Genomic DNA, 24,401 nt, shown 5'->3' on the forward strand with positions numbered 1-24,401 from the left:
AAATAAACAGTCATATAATCAATTCAAGCAACAAGAGTAAAGCAAAGAAAAATGTTTCCCACACCCTTCAATTCCTTTCAAGAAGTAACCAAAATGGATGTCACCCCCTAATACCTATTTCAAGTGTGATGTTGCTGGGAGATAAGCAGTGTTCTTTTTAGTACCCCTACCTCCATGAATAGAGCTAGCTGAAAATCAATTAAAAATTCCAAGAAAAATACCATTGACTCAATTTGCAGAGAGTATAAATTGATGTATGTCGAATTTTCAAATTGCAGGAATAGTCTGCTTGCTGTCTTACTCAAACAGCATCTTAAAATAAAAAATACCATGTCGTCCATATTTAGTGTCATACCATTTACAACATAGCTTGATGACTTTGAGGAACAGTTCAAGGATTTACTAGTTAAATCTTTCATTAATTTTGATTGGCACCTAAATCTTAATATATTGATTACAAGAATAAATATTAAACAATATCCTAAATAAGTCTATTTAGCAATCACCTTTCTTTCATTATCTTGATACATATGGTGACATCCAGCAAAACAAGGAGAATAGTATATGGTATTGTCCACACCACAAATAGGATCATAGTTTTGATCTGAACAAAGACAATCAGCACTGCAACTTGAAACAAACCTAGAACCATCCGTTCTGAAACAAGCAAAAGAATCATTATCTCCAGATTAAAATTCAGAAGTGAAATGCAACAAAATTCAAAGTTCAAGTGCTCGAAAAACCATGAGTAATTAATTTTACAACATATAAAAACAACAAGAAGTTATAAGAAGAGCAGTTATCAAGGGCACATGTTTATAAATGAGGGAGGGGAGGGGGGGAAATACTGCAAGCTACTTATCTCCTAAATTTGCTAAAACATAAAATTCTATTTGAAACTGAAGATATTCAATTCTTTTTATTTATTACTTCACCCCAATCTATATACAGTAGAGCGCCGATTATCCGAACTCCAATTAACCGAACTTCCAATTATCCGAACCGTGTTTTTCGCCTTTTAAAATTTTTTAACCGAACTTCCAATTATCCCAACCGTGTTTTTCGCCTTTTAAAATTTTTTTCCGAACTTTATGCGAACGGCATATTTTTCATCCAAAACCTAATTTTTTTTTCTGTCCCTTCCAACCAAGCTTTCAATTACGTACGTACTCTTTTTTTCACCCTGTTATCTATCTTTTTTCTTTTCTTTCTTGGCATACAAATTTTAATCCGGAAACTGCAAGGTATTTTTGGGGAGTTTTGTTAGTGGGAAGAGAGAACACAAAAGGTTTGAAGAAAGGGGTTGAGAAACCAAGGTCAAAGCACAAAATTCCTGTTTGCATTCTTCTCCACCCTCGCTGTGGACACGTGGGGAAAAACTGGTTTGTGTGACGTATCTACGTTGACAAAGTGAGTTGCTCAGAATCATGTGCTCTGCTTTTTTTAGAGTTTGTTATCGTCGATATCGGTTGCTAGCCGCTGTTAATTCTTGTTGTTAATAGAGTTGTTAGTGGTTGTTACTAAAGGTTTCTTGATAGCGGTTGTTGATTGCACCAGCGATCTAGCTCATTTCTTTTTCTGCAACGAAGGTGAAAAGATGTCTGGAAAGCGAAAAAGAGTTGTTCTTTCGCTAGGAGACAAAGGAAAGATATTGAAGAGGCTGAAAAATAATGAAGCCGCTTCAAAATTAGCAGCGGAGTTTGGTGTAGGAAAGTCTACAATATCAGATATAAAAAAGAATGAAGAATCAATTATGAAGTATTTAACGGGACTTGAAAGTGAGCAAGGAAGCTTAGATAGAAAATCAATGAAAAAATCCTTTGATGATAAAGTGGATAAAGCTTTGCACATGTGGTTTTTGCAGAAACGCTCATCTGGTCGTCCCATTTCTGGACCCTTATTATGTGAGAAGGCACTATTTTTCAACGAAAAGTTGAATGGAGAAAATACTAATGCATTTCAAGCAAGCTCTGGGTGGCTTAGAAATTTTAAGCTACGGCATGGTATACGCGAAATCGGATTGCATGGTGAAAAATTATCTGCATCTACAGAGTCTGCTACGAAATTCGTAAAAGAATTTATTGAATTTGTAAAATCAGAAAAATACGAAGAAGAATTTATTTACAATGCAGATGAGACCGGCCTGTTTTGGAGATCTTTACCCCGAAAAACATTAGCATCTTGGTTCGAAAAAAGTGCTTCTGGAACTAAATTAAACAAAGAAAGAATCACAGTTCTTAATTGCGCAAATGCAACCGGTAACCATCGAATACCATTGTTCGTGATAGGACATTCAAAGAAGCCTCGATGTTTTAATAATTGGAAAAATCTGCCAGTAATTTACACTTCTCAAAGGAAGGCTTGGATGACATCAGAAGGTTTCATTGATTGGTATGATCACACGTTCATTCCTAAAGTTAAGACACATCAAGAAGATATGAAGAAAAAGGGCAGAGTACTCCTACTTCTTGATAATGCACCTTCACATCCGTGTGCAGATACCCTTGAACGGGAAAATGGGAAGTTCCGAGTAAAGTTTTTGCCACCTAATGTTACATCACTGATGCAACCCATGGATCAGAGTGTAATAGAGACATTTAAGCGCTTTTATAGAAAGCAAATGTTGAGAAAGATGCTTCTATCAGAAGACACTGAAGAGCCTGATTCCCAGAATGCCAAAAACATTAATTTAAAAGATTGTTGCATTATGGCTGCCGATTCCTGGAAGCTTGTAAAATCATCAACGTTAAAAAATGCCTGGAATAAAATTTTAAACAGGGAAAAAATTGATACTGGAGCAGAAGCATCTGATAAGGAAAATGAGAAGTGTAAAACTATAAAAGAGATGGGAAGAATCCTAAATTATGAGGAAAAAGAAATTAATGAGTGGCTAAATTGTGACATGCAAGACCCTGGATATCAGATTTTAAATGACAATGAGATTGTGGCTGAGATTGAAGGCGAAAATGAAGAAAATAAAAATGAAATTGAAAATGAATGCTCTGAAAATGACCCAGGTCCATCACATAGCGAAGCCTTTGAATGCTTGGAAAAAGCTATGAAATGGCTCGAAAGGCAGAAAGACGCTGATCCTATTCAAGCAATGCATTTAAGAAGCATTAGAGATATGGCAGCATTGAAAAGAATGTCTTCTTTGAAGCAAGAAAAAATCAAAAGCTTTTTTACTTAAATTATAATCTTTTTAAAAAAAAGACAAAAAAAAGTTTAAAAAATGAAAAAAAGACAAAAAAAAGTTTAAAAAATGAAAAAAGACAAAAAAAAAAACATTTTTAAACACGCCAGCACTAACAGTGTTGCCAGTCCTAAGCCTGGATAAAGTGTGATTTTTTTTGTATAGATAGGGATATCCTTTAAATTGTCTGTCCAATTATCCGAACTTTTGCTTATCCGAACTAGGGTCGGTCCCGACGTGTTCGGATAATCGGCGCTCTACTGAAAAATGAATGTCTGTCTGTATGTATCCATGAACTCAAAAACTACCCGGCAGATTTCGCTGAAACTTTCACCGTTTGTTATTTTTGGTACTGGGAATGTTTATAGACCAGTTCGAAAAAAATCAGATCGATAGTTCCTTTTTTATTCCAATTTAAGTCACAATCCATTGGATAAATACAAATAAAATTATCGGCCGCAGAAATTATTTCGCGTGAAAGATCTTATTGATAAGAAGTTAGCTGTTGCCATTTTTCTTGAGTTTGAACAAAGAAATTCTTTCCTTATTGTTTTATGGCTTTCCATGCAACAGGGGGGATTCAAAACTTTTTCTATTTGATATTTTTAGTGATTGATTGATCTTGCAAACTGCGCGAGTACAAAATTTGAGTATAGTCACGGCTTCACTTAATACCTGGACCGATTATGAAAATTGCTATATATATATATATACATATATATGTATTTTTCCACGGAGAAGGTGCATAATATGCTCATTGAAGCCACTCGCCACCAGGTGGCACTGCAGAGTAGCAACTTCTGCCCCGTTCAACCGATTGTCATGAAAATCAGTATAATGATGTATTTTTTTGTTGGTGTAGCAACGCGCGTCGGGTACAGCTAGTTATTACTACATTTAAGAAAGTGTTATGATGCTTTGAACTTTATATATATATTTTTTAATGAAGAATGGATAATCCCTCCCCCCCCCTTTCAAATTTGTGCATGCTAATTTTTAGTTTTGAAGTAAAAATAATAACATTCATAAGCATAAAATTTAATAAAATTTATAAGCAGTTGAAGTTTTGAGATATTTTACTTTTTATAAAGCTGCTTTTTATCCCTTTTTCAATTAAAAGTTATTTACTATTGAAAAATACAAAGGAGAAAACCTCCTAATAAATTAAGTTCTTGTGCATTTTTACAAGTTAAAAGTTAGTACATACTTGTTTAAGAATTGCTCATTGACACCAGCAAATTTAGCATCTGGACAGTGAAGAATAAAAATAAATGAAAATGCGAGACATATCACAGAAAAGACTATGCAGATACGAATAATATTGCCGCATTTCATTTTAAATCTCTTTACAATATATCCACCAATTAGATTACCCGCCTCCAGCACCAGGTATAGTGACAGTTCCTGTAAAAGAAAATAACATTTTAATGGGGGGAAAGCATCCAAATTTGATTCAAGTGATTGGAATTAATGCTTATCACAAACAAATCAATCATCTGAAATTAAATATATTAGAAAAAAGTTCAGATTATTAAAATAATAAAGCAAAGCTATATTTAAAGATGTTCACACAATTCTTTCATCCCTTCACAAAATTTCAGTTGTAAAAATGGTGCATTCATAGCTTTTAGGACTTATAAGAAACAAGAAGGGGTTAGATAGAAATGTTTCAGATAGAATTGTGATAGCTAAAAAGGCTCTTTATAATGTGATATTATGGCATTTTTCAGGAAAATTTTGTTTCACGAAAATACAAGACAATGTCCCACCTCCCCTTTTCACAAAATGGCAACCCCAAAACACATAACAGAGATCAACTCTTGGGAAGGTGAGACGCTGGCATTGCAAGGATAAACAAAAAAGAACGGGATTATTGTTAATTGCACTAGTTTACAAATCTATGAATGCAATCAATAAGTTTTAAAATCCTAGTATACCACCACATTTTTCAAGCTGTATAATTTGTAAAAAAAATTCAGGCAGCGAAAACTACCTGCATTTGTCACATGCAGGTAGCGTGAGACACAGTGTGCAACACCCAACGTGCGCCGATCACGAACTGACAAAATGGCAACCAGTTTTTGAAATGGTACTTTTGTTTTCTGTCATATGTTTAGTGACACTCCCAAGGTTAAGACAAATCGATTGACGTAAGAATTACCAAAATTGGCCAAGGCGTTTCGCCTGTAGAACGACACATAGAAACGGACATACATATATAGACTGATAAACACATTACCCCCCCTTTGCGTCACGCACGCGGGTAAAAAACAATCCATCAAAACACTGAAAATTAAAGCAACTTCTATTTTATACAATAAATATGAAAAATGTAGCATTCATATCGATCATTTCAAGATTGCGTCTTTTTAATGATAGTACAACTATGAGTAGCCTAACAGCTGTAGAATCAGTCATTATTGTGTTGCAAAAAATTTTGCCTTAGGGTCATTGTAAGAAATATCAAAGCTGCATTTAAATTTTAATATCATCATGAGTGATTTTTTTCATAGTTTTAAAAAGATCTAGTTATAGCTGGGCTGGTGAGTCCAACTGATTTTTTCCAAGTAGAAGGCTCTAAAATTCCTGCAGTTTGAGTCGGAGCCGGTCATTTCTAGCCATGGTTTATAGCTGTGCTGTTGTGTATTTTGTGCTTTGTCTATGTTGGTCCGATTATGATTACATGTTAAGTTTTTTGATGTGTATGTTAAAGTATGAACAAAAATAATATCTGCATACAAATCTTAGTTAAATGCTTGATTTACGCAAAAAATTTATGCATGTACAGTAAAATCTCTAATGCGGACACTAACGGGACAACTTTTTTTTGTCCACAATAGAGGTGTCCGCAGGACGGGTTTAATAATGTTATTTGCATTGAGACTGGGGAATTAAAAATTGTCCGCATAAGAGGAGTATCTGCCTTTGAGGGGTGTCCATTAGGAGGGGTTTTACTGTAAAAAGAATTCTTACCAACAATGAAGGCAGCAAAGCTAGCTTGGTAGCTAAACTGAGATTCTATAAGCTTCGGAAGAAATGTTGCTAACCCAGCAACTAAAATACCTGGAAAAAAGAACACATGTTATACCAACTTTTAAAATACTCAAGGTGTGAAAAGTACAAAATTTATCGTAAGAACAAATATGCAATAAAAGTGAACATAGAACTACATCTTAAAGCAAAATTTGATTTCAAAAGTTTAAAGACAAATGAAAATTCATGTTCTTTACCAGGCTCATCATTTTGAATATTTTGTTTGGGGGTGGGGGGGGGACGGTTCAAAGGGGTAAATTCAATGCAAATTCTTTCAGAAAACAATTACTATGGCTCTTATATGCAAAAAACATTAATTTTTTAAAATCAGGTTGTCCCCTGATACTCCCTAAATAATGGTCTGTATTTTACACAAAATCTATAATAAATTCTAAAAGTCTGCATTTTTCAATTTTTGGCCAGATGACTTTTCAAATTACAATACTTATTAATAAAATGCTTTGAGGATTTAGTTGAAATATAACTATTGTATATTATTCGTAACAGAATTAATTCAAAGAAAATGCTAATTATTTAGGTACAGATTTTCGACAAGTATACACTAAAAATAATGAAACTTAACAAAATGAATCGAGCTGGTGAAAATAATTTCATAATTATATTACATATTGGTAGAAAAAAGGCTTATTTTCCCACAGCCTTCCCATAAATATTTCAAAACAAATAATTCACTAAAAAAATACTTTTTAACAAGACCAAAAGGATTTAAAAAAAAAATGGAGAAAAAAAGCGACATCCTTCATGGACAGCCCCAGTTACCTATTTTTATGTAGAATTTTAATTTCATTCAAATTAATTTCCTCAAACTTATAGTTATGTTTCAGTCACTCATAAACTTCAACTAAAATTTTTTTAAACAAAATGTTTAAAAGTAAAGCATTCATTTTCCATGGGCAGAAATTGGAAGAAACAGACTAGATATATTCGAATAATCACAAAAAAAAAATTGTCAAAATTAAATTTCAGTCGGTAATATAAAAAAAAAAGTAATAACACAATAAAACAAAAAACACTAATCTTTACCATATTTGCAACCGGAACCTAATTTTAATAAGGTAATAGTAAAATCAAACTATTTTTCCCTATTTCACTTTTAATTGTTGACCTACGGAATATTAGAAATATTCATTGTTGGCAGAAACAAATAACAATAACTAGAATTTTAAATGTAATGTGATTACACAAATTGATAGAATCCATTATTCCAAAAATGAAATTGTTTGCAGATTTTTCATGCTTTGAATTCATTTCAATTCAGTTAATAAATCTCAAATTTTAAGCAATGTTAAGTCTATGAGATTTTTTTTTTTTTTTTTTCATTTTAACCTTTCTTTTCTATTTCTTGAAGTCAAAAATTAATATATTTAGAATCTTCACAATTCTCTCCATTTTTTGTATAAAAAATATTTTTAGTGCCGTTAGATTTTTTTTGCTCCCCCCCTCTCCCCAAACATTTGATTAGATACTCACTTTCAGGTACAACAGACAAATTCTTGAAATCAAATCTGTGTGGCCCTGATTTCCCCGAGAAGAAAAAGATGGGCAACAGTGACCTTATATGTGATTAATGCATTTAAGACCAAACCCCACATACTGATACTCCATAACATAGAATTCATATTCGTTGTGCCGAAAATTCAGAAAAGTGACATTATAAGGGGGATGACCTTAGGCACAGGTGGCCTTTTATATCAAGGTCATAATATTAGAAATCCCTGGTTATGCCTTGATTTCCAAGTTATTTGGTCATTCTGAATGAATACAGGCAGGAGAATTTTCTGAATAGTTCATGTTTAAAAGATAACTTAAATGTCTTTTACATGTTCCTTACTCTTTGAAGAAAAAAAAAAATACAAACATACAAATACAAAAGTGACGACCAGTAACAGGCTCTAGGCCCAGCTAGACTGGTCCTAGTCAATTTACAATCCCCAGTGAAGATCAATGGCCCTCTTAAAACTGTCTACTCCTTTGCTCATTACCACCTCTTCCGGTAAGCTGTTCCAAGGTTCCACTACCCTGCTAAAATAATAATTTTTCCTAATATCCATGTTAGCCTGAGATTTAAATAGCTTAAAACAATGACCCCTTGTCCTGTTTTCAGTGCTAAACTTTAGCCCCGTAACATCTTTCGTTTTAATAAATTTAAACAGCTGAATCATGTCCCCTCGGTCTCTTCTTTGCTCAAGACTGTACATTTTTAGCCTTCTAAGCCTGGAATCATAGTTTAAGTGGGAAAGTCTACTTATTAGCCTTGTAGCCTGCCTTTGAACCCTTTCCAATACATTAATGTCTTTCTTAAGATAAGGAGACCAAAACTGAACAGCATATTCCAAATGGGGTCTCACCAAACTTCTATATAAGGGCAGAAGAACTTCTTTAGATTTATTTGAAATAGATCTATTGATAAACCCAAGTATCTTATTGGCTTTGTTGCTAGCAATGCTGCACTGTTGGCTAAACTTTAAATCCTGACTTATTAGGACCCCCAGATCAGTAACTTTGTCTGCCTGACTAATGACTGAACCTTGCAAAAAATAACTTGTACACTTATTTCCATGCCCTAAATGTAGCACTTCACATTTCCCAACATTAACAGCCATACCCCATTTATCAGCCCACTCCGTAATATGATCTAGATCCTCTTGCAGCTGATTTGCTTGTTCTTCATTTTCTACAGTCCCCATAACTTTGACATCATCAGCAAAACAATTCATGTTCCCAGAAATATTTTTGTGAGTATCGTTCATAAAGACAATGAACAAAACTGGCCCTAACACTGATCCTTGAGGAACCCCGCTTAAGACCTCACTCCAATTAGAATAATTTCCCTTTACAACTACTCTTTGTTTCCTTCCAGTCAGCCAATTTTTTACCCAAATGAAAGTTTTCCCTCCTATTCCTATATCAGCTAATTTGCTAAGTAGAGCAACATGCGGTACCTTATCGAAAGCTTTTTGAAAATCAATGTAAACAACATCTACAGGCTTCTTATTGTCCAAAGCCATGGTAACTTTGTCATAGAAATGTAATAAATTAGTTGCACAAGATTTACCTTTCCTGAAACCGTACTGAAATCCATATAAAAGATCATAAAGACAGCTGTCACTGTTTTATAGAGAAATATGACAATAGATATAAGTAAAAATACCTTCACTAGCTCCAGCTAAGCTCAAAAAAACGAATGTTGGGTTTGTTATCAGAAGTTTAAATGATGCAGGTAAGTCTGAAATACTAGATCCAAAATCAACTTTGGCTGCTTTGCTTTCACCTAGTTTTTGGTGCATTTCACTCACTTTTCCAGCTTTCACTTTTTCTGTACCTAAAAAAGTCACAAATCAATGAAAATAATATCTATGAGCACACTTGAAAAGCTTAGATTTATACTTTTATACTCTGACAAATAAATGTTTGAGCACACATCTTAATAAACTCTTAAGTATATATCACGTGAAAGTCATTTCCGACAAAAATTCAAGTAGATGTGAAGAAATTTCATGAAAGAAGAATACTTTTGCACCCATGACTAATAAAAGAAAATAAAACAAGCTTCCTGAAGGTTAATAGTGCTTGCATTCTAATTAAAATTTTAATTATAGAAAAACTGAATTCTTTTCAAAAACTGTGTAGTATAGTCAAAGATACAAAGCTGTAGTACACTAAATAAAAATAAGCTTCCTAAAGGTTAATAGTGCTTGCATTCCAATTGAAATTTTAACTGTAGAAAAACTGAACTATTTTCAAAAACTGTGTAGTATTCTCAAAGACAAAGTTTTAGTACACTAACATTTTTAATGACTAAATAAACTTTAAATTTTATTTCACTGGATGACAAAATATTTTGGGAGAAAAAAATTGTTTGACATTTTTACTTAAATGAGCAAGTATAATAACCATGCAGTAATTATCCAGTCTGAGAGAGATTCAAAATCAGTGGTCCGATAGTTCAGGACCACAAAAGCATCCATCAGCAACAGAATATCAATTTTAGTAGTTCATGGAACCATTAGTGTCAAGTTTGTTTCCCCCCAATCAAAAATTTAAGCATCCCCATGATTTGAAACTCTGGAGAAAGAGTTTGCAAATTCACTTGCAATGTTTTAGTCAACTTTGCAAGAAAATATATGTTGAGCAATTTTTGTACACAATTTATTATTTTGGTCACAATTTATTATTTTAAGGTGTTCACTTTATAAGGTTAATTTTTTCATGTGGTTTACTCAAACAGCTTGAATAATAGGTATAGCATTCAATCCATAGTTTCAATACACACCTCACTTAGGATGACAGAAATTAATAACAATCCTGGGGCACATTAATTTACTTCTTAGGTACATTAATTTACAAAAAAAAAAAGTCCTGAATTGTTGCTAAAAGATATACAGTAGAAGACCGTTATAATGCCGACCCATTTAATGCAATTCTCAATAAACCGCACAACTTTTCAGAAGTAAACAATAGGTTTAAAGTTTAAAAAATCGCTCTGTTTTGCTTTGCAGACATAAAAATGGTTAGACAAATTAAATTTAGAAACAGTTTTTCATCTTTCCATCTTAATTCAAAGCTTTTAAATGAAAATTAGTACCTTGTAAACAGAAAATACCAGATGGCTCTTGAAAATGCAGCTGTTATGCAAACCATGAAGCTAGCAGAAGTGCAGAATAATGCACTTTCTTTTGATTGTGAAACATTTATTTGTGAATAACTAATTCTAATATTGAAAAGCGATAGCTCTGTGCAGGTAAATTGGATAAAAATGAAACAACGTTTAAAAGCACAGAAAAGATATTTTATACATTTCGCACCGAGGAAGGAGGCTATTGCCTCCTAAACTTGTCTGCGTTTTTTTTTTATAAACTTTTTATCTTTTCTGTGCTTTTAAACGTTGTTTCATTTTTATCTAATTCTAATATTGTCGCTTTAATACTTATTGCAGATAAAGCTCATTCTGAAGTGCTAACATATAGATATGTTCTGAATATTAGTTTCAAAATTTGTGAAATGATCTATATAATACAAAAACCTGTATAACGCAAAAGCTCTGGTCCCAAGATGTGCATTATAACGGTCTCCTACTGTATTTAAAAGAAAATTATCAGAAAAAACTAAACCACTTACAAGGCAAGGTCTTAGGAAATGCAAGCATAGGTATAGCAATTAACAACCCAAGAATTGCAGCAAATACAAAACCAATCCACCAAGCACCAACCCAAACAGTACTGGACGGAGACAAGCCAAGCCTGAAAAGTTTGGTAAATAATGAAGGTACATGAAATAGTTATTTAAAAATAAGCAGATTTTTTATTTAATTATATCTATTTATATACAGATTTTATTTAAATAATTACCATATTACCCCGCATTATCTAGCATGCCACAAAATTTGGGGATCAACAGATTTTCAATAACACTTACCTGGTCCTTTCCGGGGGAGAGAGAATCGAGGTTAGGAAAAAAATTACTGTAAAATATATACATATAATAAACATAATACTTATCAGATATGTATATGTTCTATACATATCCGGTTAGTATTAATAAAGTTTAAATTTGTAAAACTATAAACTAACAACGTCATTTGTTATTTTAACAAGAAAAATATTAATGAATAATTTATAAAAATTAAATTAAAACCACACAAACATTTAAGCAGTAAGTTACTGCCCCTGAGCCTATGCTAAAGAATTTACTGTAGTTAGTCAATAAATAAAAATTAAACTCGCCTCTTTAAAAGGAAAGTAAAAAAAAATTATTAAAAAAAATTATGAATGAGTCACAGTCTGAATTGATTACTTTATTGGCATATAGTTAAACCTATTAATAATGACCTACCATAAATAACAAGCGCACATTATATTCAATGCACAGTTGGAACTGAATGAAGAAAGTAGCTTTTGTATTACAGCAAAATAAACTTCAAATTATCCGGCATGCCGGAAAATTCGAATTTCCCAGCATGCTGCTCAACCTCTCTTTTTTCCGGCATGCCAGATAGAGCGGGGTAATACGGTACATGCTTAAACCTACTATTCAACAAGATTAAAAATGTATTAAATAATGTTGTATAAAAAATGGGGAGAAAAACATTTTAAATTCCAAAATGAAAAACAAATTAATCTTTTCAAGCTTATTAGCATAAATATCTAAAAATTTTGATATCACTTCAGGGACACTTGATACTGCAGTACCAAACACTTAATATAAAATTAAGGTTCTCTACCTAGCTTTATTGAAAGTTCTAAATGCATTTTTCACTACTTATAACTGAACTTTATTTCTCCCAGTTGTAAAACGCAAAAATCTTTAATCTTAAAGAAACTATTATGTGAACAAAATGAATACCCATTTATCATTTCCCAATCACAAGAAGCCATTATTTTATTTTATTTTTTTTATTTTATTTTATTTTATTTTATTTTTTTTTTTCGCAATCTTAAAACTAAGGAGACAGTTTAAATGAAAGTCATAACTGCCATATGGTAGAAACATTTCTGCTCACAACTACTTAAATAGAAAGCATACAATAAATCTTAGTTAAAATCTCTAGATGGGGAGGGGGATATCTTAAACATGTTAAAATAATTAAACACAACTATATAGTGAAAAAAAAGTCACAAAAACCTGTATGATTTGAAAAGTTTCAAAAGCAAAAAATCCACAAATCTATGTTCCCTTAGGACCAGCCTTTAAATTAACTTGTTAACTCTATTCAAAAAAAGTTCATTACTACTATTCATTTTATTGTTTTTGTTAACAATTAAAAAGCTTTACCTACCCATCAATGCCAAAATATAATGAATGCTAATAAACAATCGTACCAGACTTAAAATTTAAAGAACAAAAATAATCATGATTGGTAAATTATCCACAGTAGGCGGTTTTAACCAAGATTTTTACTGTCATGTTAAATACCCCTATTTGACATGGTTTCTGATAAGTGTCATTGGCAACAAAATTACCTTTACAAGTGATATTTAATTTTATAAATTTCATACACAAAAAAGAAATTTTTTGACATTAAGATTTAAAACATCTATAATTAAAAAAAAAAAAATTCAACAAGTTGCTTGTCTATAGAGTAAAAGAGATAAAGTCTATACAGTAAAAAGGCTGTTATTGCAGAATGAGAAGTATTCTAAATTGTAATATATCTAAAAAAACAAATAAACAACTTCAGTTAACAGGGTTTGTACTCAATTCCAGAAATGAAATGAAGGAGTTTCGGAGGAGTTTTGAAAGAGTAAAAAGATTTTGAAGGAGTACCTTTGAGCTGTCCATAAATATCACTTTTTTCAACATATCTGAAACTCTTCCCCCTTTGTCAGTTACCCTACGCCTTACACCTCTCCTTGTTGCATGTCATACACATTTTTATAATAACTGTGATGTCACTTTTGATACCCTCTCTCTTCTCATTGTAACAATTTCATGAGCCGGTCTTCCTCTCAAGGCATGACATCACTTGTGAATGATCCTTTTTACCAAGTCAAAACTGCTATTTACTAAATAAGTTTTTTTTTTTTTTTTTTGACTATCACCTAATATAGTACATTTATTTTATGTATTTTAAAATATTTAAATAATATCCAGACAAACTGATTTTTGCTGCTGAGAGTGTGGTGGGGGAAAAGCAATAAAACGTGAAAAAATAAGCCTATAGATTACAGTTTCATACAAAACAGAGAAGAGAACAGCCTGGCAAGCTGAGGACACTTTTGGGGGCATTAAAATGGGACAAAGTACACTTTCGGCCAACATGAGTTCAAGAATGAATTTATTTGAATATTATAGTGTGTTTCTCAGCATTCAATGTGTTTTTCTTTCTCAACTGTGACTGTGAGTAGTTGCTTCCCTCCCTTCCCCCTTGTGACGAAGTTTACAGTTAGAGATGGAAGTATTTCAAATGACTGTCACAGAGGAAGATTATATAGTCTTGAACTAAACAAGGAGTTTTGAAGGAGTTAAAACCAAAATGAAGGAGTTTGAAGGGCCCTTCAAAAAAAATTCTAAAATGAAGGAGTATTGGAGGAGTTTTGAAAAAGCGTACAAACCCTGGTTAACTTGTACACATTATATTTAGTTCCATTCTAAATCTTTATTCACCAAGGCATGCAGTAACCAGGGCTGCGGAGTCGGAAGGAAAATAGCCGACTCCGACCCCGACTCCTTGGTTTCGAAACACCCGACTCCAACTCCGACTCCGGCTTTTTTATTTATTTATTTTTCAATTCAACCCTATCCCCTCATGAGAAGGGAGGAAAACCTCTATACAGAGATTGAAATATTAATTTGTTTCTTATGAAATTTCAGCGCTGTATTTTTTTTTTGTAAAATTAAGAAGCATACAACGTCAGAAATTGAATTTGAAAATCAAATTGTTCCAATAATTACGATTTTAAAATTGAAATCACATAATCATCCTATTGTTAAAAAAAATTGAAAAGGTTTAACTTGCTCCTCATTAATGTTTAACGAATAGATGTTGATCAAATCGTGTGATTTTAAAAAACGTTTTTTTTGCTAAGTCAAAAAACCTTTATTGAGCGAGGGCGGTCCGCTCCGGCCGAGATCCATCTGGTGGGTGACACCTCAAGTATATTTCAGAGTTTATAAAAACAATACACATACTTTAATTCTGAAAAAAAAAAATCCCCAATAAATTTGAAATTATATTTCATCTATAAAATTTCAACGAAAATAGGGCACTATACTTGTATTGAGGGAAAATTGGGGTACATGTACGCTTGGAGAAAATTTTACAGAAAATGCGGCAATATACAGTTTTGTACAAATAGCTTTTCTTTTTCCTATAATTATTCCCTCAATTTTTAATTTTAATTTTACTGGCTGCTTTAGAATTAATCTTGAAATGAAGATTTTAAGATTAACTGCAATTATTTGAGTGTTGTAACCAAGATATTTGTTCTATTTCATACTTTTGTTGAGAATCAAACTTGTAGTTGTTGTCCTTAGATTGAAAAGACAGATATATTTTATCATGTCTTTTAGATTTGCGCCTTTGCACGCCAACACTAAGTTTAATTACAGAACACCGTAAGATACCTCTCGAATTACGGGCTCCAACTTGCTCAAGGGGTACATTCCTTTTACAATTTTATAACTGAGGTCGAAGTAAGAAAAATGTTATTATTGTTGTTTTAAAGTGATTTTAAAAAATTTTATTATTGTTGTTTTAAAGTGATTAAAAAAATATAAAATGTTAGGTAAGAAAACAGTGCTCACAGTTGCTATTATTTCAAGAATGTTGAAAAACAAGCAAACTAGGGAACAGCGTAGGTGGCTATTACAGAAAATTCGATAAACAGTCAAGCCAGCTGGTTATTAATGACAGTTGTTTTCTTATTAGTAGGCTTTTATACATGTAATCGAATCAACTGGTAGTCAGTTTTTCAAAAAATGCCAGGAGAGTCAGCGAAAATTAAAGAAAAAAAAGTAGACCGGAGTCGGAGTCGGCATATTTTCTACCGACTCCGACTCCAACTCCTTTACGCCAAAATCAGTCCGACTCCGACTCTTCGACTCCGACTCCACAGCCCTGGCAGTAACTAAATACCAGTTTTGATACTTTTTATACAACAAGTTCATTTTATTGTTCGGCAAGGATCAATCAAACTGGAGAATATCTACTCAATTGACGCTGAAAGATTGGTTTATCCACCATACATTTGCTGAGACACCTTGAACCGAGACGTAACTTCTAGGACATGGTCCAGATTCAACTTCAAAAGCTATTGAAAACTTAAATGAATTTGGCCGCTTCATGCAAATATTAGCTAATTTAGGAACTGAGAACAATTGTATTAGTCAACAGAAAAGTTAATAACAGATGTTAAAATTTAAAACAATAAAAAATTAGTGTCAAAAATAATCAATTCGGGTTAACTCAAAGTCCAATAACTCGAGTAATACTATAACTCGAAGTTTTTATCAAGTCCTGATCCCTTTGTCTTTAATTTTATGTTTTTTTTTTATCAATATCTTGAAGTTAACATCCTTTAACTCGAAGTTTTTTCACAGATGACTCTAAATTCATTTCGGAAGAATGGAATAAAAGTGAAAGAAAAAAGTGACTATGAAAGAAAAATTTATTCACCTTTATCTGTAATTCCTGCACATTAGACCTCTAAAGCAAGGAGAACATCTGTTGAGCCAATGTATGATAAAGGAGTTGCATGTGCGGAAATGAGTATAGCTTTTTTTTTGTTGTACCGTACTGTTTATACTTAGACATGCTACTGGATAACGAATCTGCTTTTAAGCAGTCAAGTTGTCAACTCAACTGATCGTACCTTGATTCAAAGGTTGACGCTTTCCCCTTTATTCTTTAGTTAAATCATTTGCTGATAAGTTCCCCGGAGAGAGAGAGATTTGTCTTTGCTATTAAAGGTGTCTAAGCAAAAGCCAAAAACCTTAGATTTAGAAAGTAAAGTAAATCTTATTTATGACATTGAAAGGAATCCAACAATCAAAATTAAAGATTCTTCAAAAGCGATACGAATCGATGAATCCAAATTTGAAGCAAATGAAGATGTGCACCTTTCCTGAAGTAGAATTAGCTCCATTCAAGTGGTTCCAGCAGTATTGAAATGAAGACCATATGCCATCCCTATAAGTGGATCTTTGCTACGTGAGAAAGCAATGAATTTTGCTATATTACTGAACATAGAAAATTTCCACGCCACTGCTGGATGCCTGGAGAAGTTCAAGACCCGACACAATATTGTCTTTAGAACTCTTCACGGAGAAACTACATATTGTGCGAAAAAACTTAAGTTCTGTAATTTTGTCTGCTATATGTACATATTAAAATATTTGATGGTTTTTAATATTAAAATGTCTAAAACCGAAACTAGCGGTAAGTCAAACTTCCGATAATTCGAAGTTTTTTTGTTGTTCCCTTTAGATTTGAGTTATCGTGAATTGACTGTATGTAGAAGATTTACAATTAGTCATTGAGTGATGATCAACTTAGTTTTGCTTTAGCTCAAAAAAATCTTGATATAAAGATTAAAATACTTGTGACTAATAGTTTTAGTTATTTAATAATTTAAACAGAACTACTTTGAAAACTAGATTTAAAATCTATAAGCATTTTAGTTTCAAAATCCAAAATCATTTTTTACAGCAAAACTACCTAATTAAAACAAAAATTTCTGAACTTTCTAATTAAATTTACGAATTTAATTTTAATTAACTCGACTGAAATGTGTAAGTTACAGTTAAATATTTTTTAAGCATGAGGAAAGCTTTTGTGTTAATAAAAAATATCAATAACTATTTGACAATAATGTCGGTATTCGACAGTTTTGGGTTTTCGGCATGTCACGTAAAAAGTTTTTTTTTTTAATGTCAAAAACCCGACCCTGAAACTCTTTACATGAGCAACAAAAATATTGAGAGAAGAAAAACTTACTCATTGGCATCTACTCCATAATCAACATAAAGCTTTAACAGCTGTCCACCCATAAGATAACCAAGGGCAGGTCCAATAATAGCCATAGTATAAAAGATACCTTTCAAGAATAAAAGGTTAAATCAAAACAGTGTACAAATACATGCATATATATTTTTTTCCAATAAAATCTCAATACAATGCATACTAATGCAATGAAATATTCATTTTAACAAAATAAATGCCATTACATTGCTTGAATTTTATCACAACCGAATTGCTGTTATAATGAACTAATTTTGGTTTCTCTAAGTTTGTTGTAAAAGGATATTTCACATTTCACTGAACTAGACACCAACATACAAAATCTATGGTCCATAAATTGTTTGTTTGCTTCTAAATAAAACATAGTAAAAACATTAAAATTGCAAAAGAAATCAAATTCTCATAGAGTATGCAAACAGATCGCAATTTTCAAAATGCAGGAAATAAAAGCATAAAAACAGCATACCTATAAAATAGGTTAGAAGTAAAATTATGCTAGAAGTATGTTTTAAAGGTCTAATATAATAAACCTATTGAAAACTTACTATTGACATAATTGAAACAAATAAACTTAAGCCAGAGAATTTATTTATTTATTTATTTATTTTTTTTTTTTTGAGACAAAAAGTTTTCAGTCAAGAATCAAAATATTTAAAAAAGAAGCAAGATAAAATTAATAAGTGTTTGCTATTAATGAGGTAATTTCCTATATCTTTAGCAATATGACAATAAAATGAATGACTCAGAAGCATTCATAATGATTGTGATTTGTTTACAATTTGCTAAGTTAATTTTAGACAGATTAATTTTTTTCATGCATCGAGTAGGTATATTCAATTCTGTAAGTAATTACAAAATTTTTTAACTTTAGGATTATAAATGTTTGCTTCTTTTTTATTCAATATTTAAAAAACATTTCTAATCAACTAGATTTCTTTTGCAGGACGAGAATCACAAAAATTGTATTGTTAATAAATATTTTAACAAGATTAAGTCAAAGTTTCATTAATATCAATAACTTCATATATAGTTAGATATATGATGACTATATTAAATTATTATATTACATTAAAATATTTTCAAAACCTCTCCTTTTCCAGCCTGCCGGAAAGGACTAGGCCATTACATGTTATTGAAAACTGGCGACCCCTAAATTTTAGGGACAAGCTGGCTAATGTGGGGTAATACGGCAGTATTACAACAATATTGCTGTCAATTTAGAGTAACGGGGAAAAGAAAATCAGGTTGGGGACATAAAAGACAACACCAAATTAGCGGTGCATTAAAGCACAAAAAATATTGGAATGCTGGAATTTAACCAAAACATAATCACCCCTGCTCTGTCATGCCAAATCAAGCCTTTGATGAAACAGGAGCACTTAATTTAACGCACTTAGCAAGAGCAGCATACCGTCCAACCTTAGCAAAAAGTTTTTCTTCAGTTTCCTTTCCTCTTAACATTAATCCTCTGCCCGTTTCAGCAAATCTTAGACAAAAGACACAAGCGTTTGGGATTTATCACATTTTGGGTGTATTTAACAGGCAGTGGAAGCGATTGAGGCTTTAAAATGGGGGAGCAAAAAAAAAATAAATAAATAAAGAATGACAACTAAAAGCCATGGGACTTTTAGTGGCAGGAAAAAAAACATAAATTTTGTTTAGGCTGGTTTTGAGAGCAGAAAAGTGAAAATTCATGTAAATATAACAACTTAACTCTCGTTTTTCGTAAGTTATGTACACAATAACTTTCCCCGAAGAAACACTTAGACATGAATTAGACTTACATTATTTACCTCAAAGTATTTTGACATTTTTGAGATGCCCCAAACACTAGGTAATAATTCCATTTTAACCCGGGAGAACTCGCATCGGGTCTCTCAAGCCTGGTCATTACAAAACTAAGCTGCCAAAAATCACCCCTTCAACGGAAATGAATGAGGTCCACAGTAGCTGCGTTCAAGGTGACCTACATACTGACCACATGCTTTTCAGGAATGTACATTCCCCCTTTTCCCCAGAAAATTCTGGTTCGGGCCTTAAAGGCCCGGAGCGAGCGCTCGCACTTTTCATTTCAGATTGTGAATGTAAAGCAAGAGGTTGTGAAATGCATCGCTATTTAAGCTACACAGATGAAATGAAGAGGTTGCAGACCTTGTTAGTGGAGGTTTCAACTGATGAGGACTCCCTAATGAAGATGAAGTTGACACAGAACAGTACAACGATCATCAGTCATGCTTAGAAGATTTAGATTCATGTACCATAAAACTTTCTTAAACCTTACTTTCAAAAACATATTTTAGAGGCTGTTTATCTATTTATAATTCAGTGTTGAAAACCATTTTTTTTCTATTTTGCAAACTCAATTTAATGAAATTAGCACTCCGAGCCTACGGAGCCTCCCCCACAAGCTTTCGTGTGAAAAAAAAGCTACTGCAAGTTCTGCCGGGTTAAAAAATTATTGCTTGTTCAAGTAAAACAATTAACAAACATCTAAACAATGAATACTATAATATACATAAACTAAAAGTTACTGCTTGTGCTAAATAATGTTTCGTAAACAGATATACAAAGTAAAACAAATAAATGCTTTGAAAATTTTGACATTTCTGCTGTTTTTATAATTTTAAGTTTTGTTTCCTAAATTGGAAAATAAAATAAATTAACCATAAAAAGATTAATATTAGTATTACTCACCTAAATAAACCGACGACATTTTAGTAGAAACATTATCATCAATAAAGGTACATCCCAGAGTATATAATGGCACAGCCCCAGCTCCATGAAGTAACTGACCAAGAAAAAATATATATTTATAATTTGAAAGCGCAGAGTCTTTGGGTGAACATGTGACTGAATAGTTCAAAGTATAAAGTCCTGGATGGCACAGAAAGTCTTGTTCCTGGCTGAATGTATATGGGCCAGCAAGGAAATAAGGTAATGAAAATACTAGAGATCCAAAGGCTAAAATTACAAGTCCACTTCCTATAAAAAATGGCTTGCTACGAGAGCCACCAAGATAACTTATAGGAATCAGACAAAGAAACGACGCAATGTCGTAACTTCCCGCAACGAGTCCAGTTTCGGTGCTTTTCAATTCATACCTTCTCTCGATGGTGGTTATGACCACGTTAATGAACCCATTCACGATGAGCCCTTGTAAAGCTCCGGCCCAGCACAACCAGAAAAGAACCCACTGTGGGGTACGAAAGTTCTGTAAGCAAAATGGACGGAAAGTGCCCCATCCACAAAGTTTGTCACTTTGAGTAAAACTGTCTGACATCTCGCTTACGGATGTGATGGATCCTTTAACTTTGGACATGGGTTGCTCCATACAGGGGCTTTCACCTCTGCTTGGTATCAAGTGACTTTTGCTGCATGACACTGACAAATGACTTGAAACGTGGTTGTCCACTGGAACTGCTAGATTATCAATCCCAGACATTCTGCAAGATTTTCTTAAATTTTACAAAAGACTGCAATCTTGGTCATTTTTGTAATGAAAACCTGAAATCAAGAACAGAAATGTAAGCATGCATAACATTAAACACCAAACATACATTCATGTATGTAAAGGGTACAATAGAAGTACAAATTATAAGAAAAGGCTAAGAAACAAGAAGTGAAAAAGATTCAAGATAACAAGATTATATTTTACAATCAAGTTATATAAACAATTTAAAAAATAGAACACTCATTTTTTCTATAGACAGTAGATTCTCAATATCTTGACATCACTTAACTCGAATTTCCACTTATCTCTTATTTTTTTAATGGTTTGAAAGGTCTAAAGGTAATGCTGGGAATTATAGACCTGTAAGATGCGACTTCAGTGGTTTGTAAGATTTTCGAAACTTTGATCAAAAGATTATTGAATTAAAAGACTAATAGTCTGTTGACTAGCTTGCAGTATATGGTTCAGAAAAGGTACTAATGACTTATGTGCTACTAATTTATTACATTTCTACAACAAGGTTACCTCAGCTTTAGATAACAAAAAGTGCGCGGATGTTATTTAGATTGATTTTCAAAAAGTCTTTGACAAGGTACTGCATTTTCAAACTAGCCGATATAAGAATAGGAGGAAAACTTTACTTTGGGTTAGAAATTGGCTGACTGGAAGGAAACAAAGAGTAGTTGTGAGGGGAAATCATTCTAAACAGCGATGTTTTAAGCAGGGTTCCTCAGGGACCAGTTTTAGGGCCTCTTGTTTATTATTTTTATGAATGACATCAATGAAAATATTTCTGGAAGCATGAATTGTTCTGGTTATGTAAAAGTTATGGGGATCGTATAAAATGAAGAACAAGTAAAACAGCTTCAAGAGGATTTAGGTAATATTACTGAGTGGGCGGATAAGTGGGGTATGGCAGTTAATGTAGGGAAATGTCAAGTGCTACACTTAAGTCACGGAAATAAGCGTACGAGTTACAGCTTACAGGGTTCAGTCCTTTGTCAGGCAGAAAATGTTATTGATCTGGGTATCTTAATAAATCAGGACTTCAAGATTAGTCAATAGTGATCCTCAATTAACTCAAAAAGCGACAGTTGTTTACTAAAGTAACGAAAGTGCAAATAAGCATGTAGATAGTTTAGGTGGTAAAGCTGTAGAAATGGAAGATGCAAACAAAATTGAAAGGAATAAATTTTAAAAAGAAAAGACAGGATTTACTAGAAATGAGTATAGATCAAAATCGGAAAATAAATGTAAATATTGTGCAAAGAGACATGAATTTAGTAGAGATAAGTGTCCGGCATTCAATAAAGTTATTAATTAAAATTATAGAAAAAGAAATCATTTTGCTAAGGTACGTAAAAACAAAAAGTATGTTAATTAGTTTCATGTGCAGGATTCTGGCGAGTCTGACGAATCATATAGTCGGAGAGAAAATATTTAGAATCTAAGAAACAAATTACAAATTTAATATTCAAAATTAATAGAATTAAAAAGAAATTCAAATATCAAAATATAGATAGTAGTAGTAGAAAAAAAATGTCAAAATATAGAAGAAAGCAATAGATATAGAAGAAAATAAACTATTGTGTTGTGACTATCACGAAACTTTCTGTATCTTTATAATTCTGATCCTTCCCCATGCTTGGCAATATTCCCAACAAAAAGAAAATTACACACGCCAAAACAAAACTTAACGACCATCATAATTCCCGTCTATCTCAAAAGCAAAGAATGAAAATTTTAAAAGCCTTGCTTAAAATATATTGCTAATATTTATTTGTTAACAAATACAAAATAGCAACAGTTAAAAAGTTTAAATCATCGCGATTTTCTGGTCACTTTCCAACAATTAAAATCACGAGAAATACGCAGACGACAGTCTATTACGATTTATCTTTATCGTTGCAATTATAAAGCTATTATTATTCAAAAAAAAAATCAGCCCCTCATGGAGCGATTGGCGTCAAAAAATTTGAACTAACGCCTGTTTACCATATGGATTCGTTTATTCCAAATTTCATTTAGAATGTCGCATTACTTCTAGAGATATGGAGCTCACAATGGGGGGAGGGGGAAGGATGTGTAATTGCGCCACCCCCTTTTCAGCTGTTGTCGCCAAAATAGAATGAGCTCTTACACCCTCTAAGGGCTGCTTGTTGATAAATTTTGGTTGGATTCTGTTCATTATTTCTTGAGATATAGCAGTCTCAATTCACAACAAAAAACCTTTCATAGCTTAACCCCCATTGGAGCTATTGATGCCAAAACTGAATCGGCACCTGTACTTGTTAGGGAAAACATATGGACTAAATTTTGTTTAGCAGGGTAGTGGAAACTTGGAATAGCTCACCGGAAGAGGTGGTAATGAGCAAGGGAGTAGATAGTTTTAAGAGGGCCATTGATCTTTAATGGAGATTGTAAATTGACTAGGACCAGCCTAGCTGGGCCCAGAGTCTGTTGCTGGTTATCACTTTTGTATTTGCAAATGTGTTAGCGCTATGAATAACTTGTTCCAACCTTCAATTGTAGCAGTTACTTAACTATTTTTAAAAAAATACTTGTCAAGTGTAGTCAACTTTAAAGGGTCAATTACCACTTGTTATACTAGCAAAAAAAAAATCTAAATCAATCTTTATAATGTACGAAATGGTAATTTGTAATCACCAGGATATTGGTGTACTGTACTGTCTTGCTGTTTAGGTGTACGTTTGGTGAGATAGCATCTACATAGAGCGCCTTAAAAATTTGTGCAGTGGTAAAGCATAGTGAACTAGAAAATGTTTTCAAATCTTTACATAATTATAAGGAATTATCAAAAGAAATCAAATACGAATGAAATAAACTTAAAAGGTTAAATTTAGTTAAGTTCATTGCAAATTTCAAGCTAAAGGCTTTATACAAAAATAAACACAAACCTGTCTTAATCAGGAGGATATTGTTGAAGCCGTTAATATAGGAAAAGAGTCGCCTCTCGAGGAGAAATTACAATTAGCCACACTTTTTTTTAAAAATACCGTACTCAATACAAAAGAAACATATACAAAGAAAAACTAGTATGTTGTGGCCATCATGAAACTTTCTTCTATATTTTTCTTCTTTTTTTTTTTCCGATCCCTCCCCATGCTTGATGAGGAAGCAATATTCCCAACAAAAACAAAATTACACATGCAAAAACTTGACGACTATCCCAATGTCTGAATTATTGCAAAAGCAAAGCAAAGAGCGAAAATTGAAAGTTATTT

The 24,401-nt window shown here is 32.5% G+C and overlaps 1 protein-coding gene across 1 annotated transcript in view; it reads right to left on the reverse strand.

Moving 5' to 3' along the window:
- Positions 1 to 21,036, reverse strand: part of LOC129228696 (solute carrier organic anion transporter family member 4A1-like) — a 35,149-nt gene extending 14,113 nt beyond the window's left edge. Inside the window, 8 exon segments of the mRNA XM_054863380.1 lie at positions 507 to 657; positions 4,401 to 4,567; positions 4,569 to 4,597; positions 6,167 to 6,256; positions 9,399 to 9,569; positions 11,366 to 11,487; positions 17,682 to 17,781; positions 20,400 to 21,036. Of these exon segments, the coding sequence (XP_054719355.1) occupies positions 507 to 657; positions 4,401 to 4,567; positions 4,569 to 4,597; positions 6,167 to 6,256; positions 9,399 to 9,569; positions 11,366 to 11,487; positions 17,682 to 17,781; positions 20,400 to 21,036 (1,467 nt within the window).
- Between the last annotated feature and the right edge of the window lie 3,365 nt (positions 21,037 to 24,401).

This window comes from Uloborus diversus, chromosome 8 (assembly GCF_026930045.1).
Source record: "Uloborus diversus isolate 005 chromosome 8, Udiv.v.3.1, whole genome shotgun sequence".
NCBI lineage: Eukaryota > Metazoa > Arthropoda > Arachnida > Araneae > Uloboridae > Uloborus > Uloborus diversus.